Source organism: Tupaia chinensis, unplaced genomic scaffold (assembly GCF_000334495.1).
Source record: "Tupaia chinensis unplaced genomic scaffold, TupChi_1.0 Scaffold000458_2, whole genome shotgun sequence".
Taxonomy (NCBI): domain Eukaryota; kingdom Metazoa; phylum Chordata; class Mammalia; order Scandentia; family Tupaiidae; genus Tupaia; species Tupaia belangeri.
Window position 1 is genome coordinate 431,887 of NW_006159967.1, and position 8,884 is coordinate 440,770.

The 8,884-nt window shown below is 36.9% G+C and overlaps 1 protein-coding gene across 1 annotated transcript in view; it reads left to right on the forward strand.

Moving 5' to 3' along the window:
- Positions 1-8,884, forward strand: part of VWA8 (von Willebrand factor A domain containing 8) — a gene marked incomplete at its 5' end in the record, with an annotated part of 402,506 nt that overhangs the window by 182,898 nt on the left and 210,724 nt on the right. The window contains 1 exon segment of the mRNA XM_006155509.3: positions 3,534-3,610. Within this exon segment, the coding sequence (XP_006155571.2) occupies positions 3,534-3,610 (77 nt within the window).

Here is an 8,884-nt window from a genome sequence, read left to right on the forward strand (position 1 = left end):
TCTTTCCCTGTCCCTTCCTCATTAATTCCCATATCCAACTTAAACATCACTGTACATAGTGGGTTTCCCTGAGCCCTTGGATTAAATTGTAAAACATCTCGTTACCCACTATGATGACACTGATTATCTATGTTGCTTTTGCTTAATTGTCTGTTTTCTACTAAACTGTATGCTGTGAGTGTGGCCATGGCGTGCGGATATTTTGTTTACCTTTGTATCCAGCTTAGCTTGTACAGTGTTGTAACAGTAAGGGTTCAGATAGTGGGTGATTTATTTAGGCAAAGGGAGGGAGGAAGGTAGAAGGGAGGAAGACAAGAAAAAGGAAAGAGAAAGAGAGGAAGGAGAGGAAAGGTGTGGAAGGGAGGGATAAAAGAAGTTTGACATGTAAGGACAACAAAAATCCAAGAGGCGTTTTGAATGAGGTTAAAGGGGAAAAAACCAAGCAGTCAAAAGTATTCTATAATGCTTTCATTGGGGAGTTGGATTCATGGTAGTAATGTTATCTCGGGCTAAAAAGAAAGAAGAGTAGGTTTGGGTGGGAGCATAATGAGTTCAGTATGAACATCTGGTGCAGAAGTTCAGTTGACAGGAACAGAGGATCTTACACGGAGCTTAGAAAAGAAGTGTGAGGCATATGTGATGACGACTGAGGTCATGAGAGTAGCCAAAATTTCCCAGAGAGTGTGTGCAGAGCAAGGAGACAACTGAGGTCGGAGTTCTAGAGACCTTAACATTTAAAGATACACAGCACAAGAGTCTTCAGTGTCAGTTGGGACTTCACAACTCATCCTGCACTTATGGGATTTGTACATTCCTCACACTGTGCTGCTCAGGCGGACTTTGAAAAAGCATGGCTGATTCAATGACTTTGGGGGGTTGGAAGGAGGAAGAGCTCCCTTCTAGTAGCATTTCATGACTTCTTTCAGGAAATCCTTTGTATTTCTGATTTTATAATTGTATTTATGACATTTGCATTTTCTCTAGGACTTTTGCAGAGCTGAGATATTAACATAGTCATTTTACTCATCTGAATTTATTGATATTTAATTTTTACTGAAGTGTGCCATTTAAAGCTGGCATAGCTGTTGTAATTTATGTGGGAATGTGCAAATACATTTTTCCTTCCTTGTGCTTCTGTGCCAGCTTTGAAACTATTTTGGGCAAAATCCAGTTAGATACTGGAAGGATTCCTAGAAGGTGAAATAGTCCATTGTTCTTACTTTAGTGATTTTGTCAGTTGTTCAGGTCCGTAACCTTGAATGGTATGTAGGTAAAATAAATTGGATCATTTGCAAAACTTGTACAGATTTTGTAAGTCCATAACTTATCACAGATTTTGTTATTGAGTGTCCTTATTAACATAGTCATCATGTATATATAACCAAGAATTACACGCCTTTTCCAGTATTTTCCAAATTCCTTGTATTTATTCATTTATTTCATATTTATTGAATATATTCTTTTTTTAAAAGTGTATTTATTTCTTCCATGACACAGAGAGATAGTGCATCCCCAGCAGGATGTTGACACTGCTCTCTATGCCCGGTCTCAGCCAGCTCTGGATCGTGGGCATGCATGTGGATACTGTGTTCAGTGAGGTCGCCAGACATGAATCCAAAACCTTCCCATATGGGTCAGCCTTGCCCAGCACTGCATTTTACTGCTCTGCCACTGTCTAGCCCCAAATGCATTATTATGACAGGCAATGTATTTTGATAAGCAAAACAGGCCTAGTCCCTGCCCTCTCCTCCCTGCCACGGCACTCAATAAGTACTGATTCAGATCCTTTGAATTTCTATCTTTGGTGCTTATAGAATGCTTATTTTCACAAGATATTTGAATATGTGATTAAAAATACCAGTAATAATGCCCACTTCCTTATCGTGGTTCGCTGTTGCTTACATGCACCATATCTCACCCTGGAATGCTTTATTGTTTGTTTAGGGTGGATCCTAGAAATGGTGAAAGAGGGAACCAGCAGTTAGCGTAATGGCTATGTCGCTGGACTCCCACGTAGTCGACCGCGGTTCGTGTCCTGGACCCGGTGGCTTAAAACTCATGCCGGGCGCGTGTGCGTGCGTGCCCAAGATCCTGAGAGGAGAATGGAGGAGAAGGGATTGTGGCGTGACCATCCCCCCTGGGGGGTGATTTTTCGCTTTCTGTCTCTCTGTCTCTCTCTATCTGTCTGGTGAGCGCACGCGCCCTATAGCGAAAAACCTCTTAAAAAAAAAAAGAAAGAAATGGGGAAAGAGATCATTGAATGCCCAGATTAACTGCATTTATTTCATACTTAAAGAAATATACTACATAATGTAGGGGCTAAAAGCATGACTGTCAGAACTATTTAGACCTGGATTTGAGACCTAGCTCTGCTATGATTAGCTGTGTGACCATGTACCTGTTGCTTAACTTATCTGGGACTTGGTTTCTTCATTTATAAGGTTGAAATAAGTATGAAGTGTCTTGTAGGACTGTTGTGATGACTAAATGAAATAACACGTGAAAATTCTGAACATAGAGCTTAGCATAAAATAAGAATCAGTTATTATTGCTGTAACGTATGATAAAGAACTCAGCTTTTCAGCCACCTTTATTCTTCCTGTACTACCTACTTATTAAAAGATGTACAGCCCATGAATTGTGTTCCACCTCTACGCGAAAATTTTAAAGCAGGGAAATAGCACCAGGGTGGATTCCGTTTTTAACAGTCTGTCCTCTATGAAAGGACAGCACCTCTCAGCCTCTGTAAGTCGCAAGAAAATAAAGGTATTTCTTTTTTTAAGAAAAAAATAATTTTTAAATTTAATTAAATTAATTGATTTATTTCAGTTTGACCAGAGAGGAACGGAGCAAGAGAGTGAGAGAGATGGAAAGTGAGAAAGCAAGCCACTAGGTTCAGGACTCGAACAATAGTTGGCTATGTGGGAGTCCAGTGCCCTTAACCACCATGCCACCTGCTGGCCCCAAAAATAAAAGTATTCCTAACGAGTGCCTACAGTGAGTTTTATTAATATGCCACAGTTATAATTTTCGGTTTCTAGGACTTTAAAGGACTAGGAAGTGGGATAAAAGGGAAAGAAGTGGATGATAGAAAAGAACAAGTATTATATTTTTATATTCCTGTAGCTGAATTCCAGACTTCTAAAGAATTGATTAGAAACACCATTGTTTTTATGCTTATTCAATCACCTTTGATGCTGTTCTTCAAATTGAAATAATTAGTGTTCTGTAGTAAGTCTAGGCTTTAGTCCCTATAATAGAAAAGTTGAAATATAGGAGGCTAATGTATGGATTTCTTTTTAGTAAGAATAGCTTAAAACTAGTAGGCTTAGAAGTAAATTTTTAAAGATACCTTTGTGTCATACGAGATGTACTATATATGTTTGCCAGTTTCGTTTTCATTAACAATAAATTAAAACAGTACAACATGAGGAAAGTGGGTTTGAGAAAGTAGGTTTGATTCTTTTGGTTTGGCATAAACTTAACCTCCAAGCAAAAACTTCTTCAATTTAATGCTGTTTGTGTAATTACAGGGTGTTGGAAAGAACAAGATAGTTGACAGATTTCTTCACCTGCTCAACAGACCCCGAGAATATATTCAACTACACAGGTAAGACTATTAGACCTACAACCTTTGAAAATCTGATTAAATTATTTTTCTCCTAAAAATACAAAAAAAAAATGCTTTCTTAAAGACCCATTTTATAAGCTAGTTTCATTTTTGTTCTTCTTGCTCTTACCTCTACTCTCTTCAAAATATAATAAAACCATGCAAAACTTATTTTTTAAAGTGACTAATCTTTTATAAACATGAATTAATAGATATTTTGTGGACAGAGAAGGATGAACATTACATTCTGTGAGTAGACCTCATCAACATAAAGGTTGTTAAGTCAGAAGAAAAATAAGTAGAATCTAAGCCCATTTTCTAACATGAAACTAAAAGAGCTCACTAGGAGAAACAATGAACTAAATGAATCTCAGGTATGAGATTAAGAACTCAGAATATCAAATAAGTATATTATTACTGTTTCCTTACCATCCTTAATCCTTTGTGAATTACTTAGTTTTGTGTGGTCAGAATGATGGTTCAAGAATAGCTTTTAATCAAATAAATTATCTCAACATGTATTGGTTTTAGTTTTATCAGCCAACTGGTTTCAGAAATTTTTAAATTAGATATAAGCAGTATATGGCACAGAAACAAAAAATGAGAGAAATAGATATATTGAGAAATACACCAAATACTAATCAACATAAACTAGCTTAAGTTATTATTGTTTTAATCCAAGAACATAAAGAAAAAAATAGTTTATCCATGGAGCGATGGAAAGAGAATTCATTGGATGGCATTACGAGGATTCTGGCTTGGGCTTTTTAATTTTGTTTTTGTCTGTTTGGCTGTTAGGTTTTTGCCATATGATGCTTGCACTCACTGTAAAGAGACAGAAGTTATAAATGAGAAATTATCCCCCAGCAGGGATACCCACATCTTTCTTCTCAAATCTCCTCTCCTGATTTGGGCATGCATGCACAGGCACTGGGCTTGATTTTCAGGCCTCTAGGTCCAGGGCTCAAACCGCAGTCAGCCATTGGGAGTCCAGCTCCTTGACCACCATGCTACCTGCTGGCCTCTGGCTTATTTTTTTTGGGATACCCACATCTTTCTTCTCAAATCTCCTCTCCTGATTTGGGCATGCATGCACAGGCACTGGGCTTGATTTTCAGGCCTCTAGGTCCAGGGCTCAAACCGCAGTCAGCCATTGGGAGTCCAGCTCCTTGACCACCATGCACCTGCTGGCCTCTGGCTTGTTTTTTTTGCTAAATAATAATGAGCTCCTGAGAGAGAGAGATGTCAAAGAATAAAGGGCACAGTTACTGGCTTAAAGGAGAAAGAAAAAAGAAACAAAGGAAAGGTGAGATATGACCAAAAATTCCCTTTTGAGGGGCCAGCAGGTGGTATGGTGGTTAAGGCATTGGACTACTACATGGCCCACCACAGTTCCAGTGCCTGGAAGGATGGCGTACTTTCTTGCTTTCCCTTTCTCGTTCTCTGTTCAAATGAAAAGAATAATAACAACAAATGGAGGTAAATAAATAAATAATTCTAAAAAAAATAAATTCCTTCTTGGGAATTATACCTCTGGCTGTGACAGAGTAATGATACCAGATTAGCTCTACCACAGCAAAGGACAAGAAAGTTACTCAAAATCCATAAACACTGGAGGGAAGAAAGCTGTCAGGAATCCGTGAGCTGAACAACTGCCAGAGTTCCTATATGATTTAGAGCCTTCATTAAAAAACAAAACAAAACAAAACAAAACAAAAACAACACCATATTCAGAAGATATACTATATTGTTTATGCTTTAGAGGTAGGACTTACCTACCCTGAAGTATAAACTACTATATACCAACCCTTAAAATGTTTGATAATAAGCCTTAAAAAAAGCATACTTGCTATTTAATATTAATTTGAAAGTTATTTCTCATTCAAAAATGTCTTTAAAAAATGACTGCTTGGGGAGGCAAGAAGAATGTCTTCAAAAGATCAGGGTGACTCAAAAGTAAATTAACTGCTTACCTGAACAAAGTTTAATGTTTAACTAAGAAAGACTCAGAAATTGAAACATTTAACAGTTTAGTATTCATATTGTCAACCACTCAATAGAAAATTATTAGATATTCAAAAAGCAAGAAAATCGGTCAATAGAAATAGACCCCAAAATGAGAAATGATGGAATTAGCAGATAAGGACCATAAAAGTTGTCATAAATATATTTGAACATTTCAAGAGGAAAAAAAATGAACATAATGGAAGAATTAGGAATCCTCAGTACAGAAAAGCAACCCTAAAAAAAGCAAGTTCATAGGCTGGCTCCCTGGCCTAGTGGTTAAAGGGACCAAGTCTCACCAGAACCGTGGCCAGCCAGCAGGGCTGCTTTCTCTTCCTCTCTCTGTCTCTCTCTAGTGAGTTTATGTACCCTCTAGCAATTTAAATTAAAAAACAAAACAAAACAGCTTCTGGAGAGTAATGATACCAGATTAGCTATTCACTAAAAAACTATTCAAAATTCATAAATTTAATAAAAGAAATTAAGTATAAATCTTAAGAGGGAGATTTTTCTTTTTTTTTTTTTTTTTTTTTTTTTTTTTTTTCCCAACTCCCCTTTTTTTTTTTTTTTTACCACATCTCACCTTCCTTTTGTCTCTTTCCTCTTTAAATGGAACCTCAAAAGAGGAGGGAAAAATGGAACAAAACAACGTTTGAAGAAATAATGGTGGGAAAATTCCCGAATTTGAAGAAAAGCTTAAAGTCACCAATCCACAAATCTCAATTGACCTCAAGCAGGATAAACAGAAAAACACAGCATGACACATTATAATCAAATTGCTGAAAACTAAGAAAAAAATCTTAGAACTGCTAGAGGAAAAAAAAAGAAATATTACATATAGAGAAACAATGAAAAAAAATGACAACTACTCATGAGAAATAAATATAAACCACAGTTCCATGAGATGGTTGTTTTCTATATGCTGAAAGAAAAGAAATTCAGTTTAGAATTAGGATATTTGGCAAAAGTATTCTTCAAAAATGAAGGCAGACAAAAGCTGGGAATATTTTTCATCAGCAGACTTGCATAATACAAGAAAAGAAAACTACAGGTATTTTCCTTGATCATGAATGGAAAATCTTTATTAAGTATTAAAAGTCAAATTCAACAATATGTAGAAAGAATACATCATAACTGAGCAGGTTTTACTCTAGTAGTACAAAGTTACATTTGAAGAATCAAGTAATGAAGTGATATAATCCACTCTCTTTCCAGAATAAAGAAAAATGACATATTCTTCTTAGTTGCTGCAGCAATAGAAAACATTTGACAAAATTCAATATTCATGATAAAAATACTACATAAGCTATGAATATCAGGAAACTTCTTCCCAACAAATAGCACCTATGAAGAAACTATAGCTAACTTCATATTTAATGGTAAAAAACTAAATGCTTCACTCCTGTGGTTGCAGTAGAGGCAAGGATATTAACTATTCACATTGTGCTGTGGTTGCTCACTAACGTAATTAAGCAAGAAAAGGTAATAAATGGCATACAAACTATTTATAGATTATATGATCACAAAGATAGAAAATCCTAAGCTATCTACAAAGAAAGTATCAGAACAAATAACTGAATTGAGCAGGATCATAGAATACAAAGTCAGTGCACAAAAATCAGTTGTATTCCCATACACCAGCAGTATACAGTGGAAAAATAATTTTTTTAAAGAGATTTTTGCTATAGGGCTCGTGCACCTGCCAGAGAGACAGAAAGTGAGAAATTACCCCCTCAAGGCGCCCCCCTACAAGCCTTCCCCCCCCATTCTCCTCCTGGGATTTTGGGCACACATGTATACATGCCCAGCATGAGTTTCAAGCCACAGGGTCTGAGACCCAAACTTCCATCAGCCATGTGGGAGTCCAGTGACGTAACCACTATGCCATCTGCTGGTCCCAGAAAATAATTTAAAAAATACTATTTATAATATTATAAAGAAAAAATGCAAGTAAATTTAACAAAGTTTGTGCAAAATTTTAATTTGCTAATATTAATAGTGTTAACACAATTACCAGACACTTATTTTTTGTGAGCTTGCTGATTGTTGTTTGAAATGAAACTTAAAGTTGCCTGTTTCATATGCTTGTGGTACTGAGTTCCTGACCCAATAGATCCTTCCCCTTATCTTTTTTTTTTTATAGTTTATTTTTTATTATAATAATTTTTTTCCCCATCACAACACACAAATGAATTTTCCATCCAAAATACACTGTTCATTGGCTCAATCAAGCATGTCACCATATATGTTCTCAGCAAATAGTTTCCCAATTCTTGTGTCCTGCATACCTTGCCTTTTGTTTTGCCATCCTAGATTCCCCATCCCCCTCCCTCTGTTATGACCCATCCTCCTCCCACATTGTCCCTGGCATCCACGATTGCCCTCCGTGCCTCCCCCCTCCCCAAATGATCTGTCAGTGAACTTAATTAGTCTAAATATATCCAATAGTTATCGCAGCTGACACATACCTATACATGAACTCAAGTCTGACTTTAGGCCTAAACCCCAGTGAGTAAAAAGAGCATACTATAAAGTAGAACCCAGCTGGGCCCATACCGCTCACTGCAGCCATCAAATATCCATTTTTTTTTTTTTAATGGTACGAATAGTTTTACCGTTTTTTCTTTTTGGTTATCTAACATTCATTCCCTGAGCATCATCACAGCGTACTAAATGTAATTTCCCATCTAGAATAGATTGCATAGTGACTTAATCAAGCATGTTATCATCAATAATATTCCATTTCTACTTTCATGCTTATGTATATATGTTTTTTTTCTCTTCCTCTTTTTTTTTTTTTTCTCTGTTTGTCCCTCTGCCCTTTCCCACTCTCCCACTACACTATCTCTGCTATATACAGTTGTCTTCCAGAAGAGTTATTGAAAAAGTGATACATACAAGTAAAGGGAGAGAGGCCACGAGTTCCAATTATCAGCTCATAAAGTTTTTGACAATAGGGAGCATAGATTCTATTCAGGGTTGGATTAAGGGAGGGTCTCCTGCAGATCCACAAGTGTAGGTGAGTCTCCAGGGAATGCAGTTTCAGGAAAGCAGTTCTGGTACGCAGGGATGATTATCAGCTGATGCGGCACAGCAGTCATCTTGTAGTTACCAGGAATGGTGTTGTGGGGATCTGCAGTGTGAGTTGTCCTTGGGTATCTGGCTTCCTTAAGAATGGCAGAGTAGTTCTTGTTTTCCCCTGAGGTAATGCAGGGCTGGTAACTATCATCTTCTCAAGTTGCAAGTTCTTCAACCTTGTTTTTGGCCTCC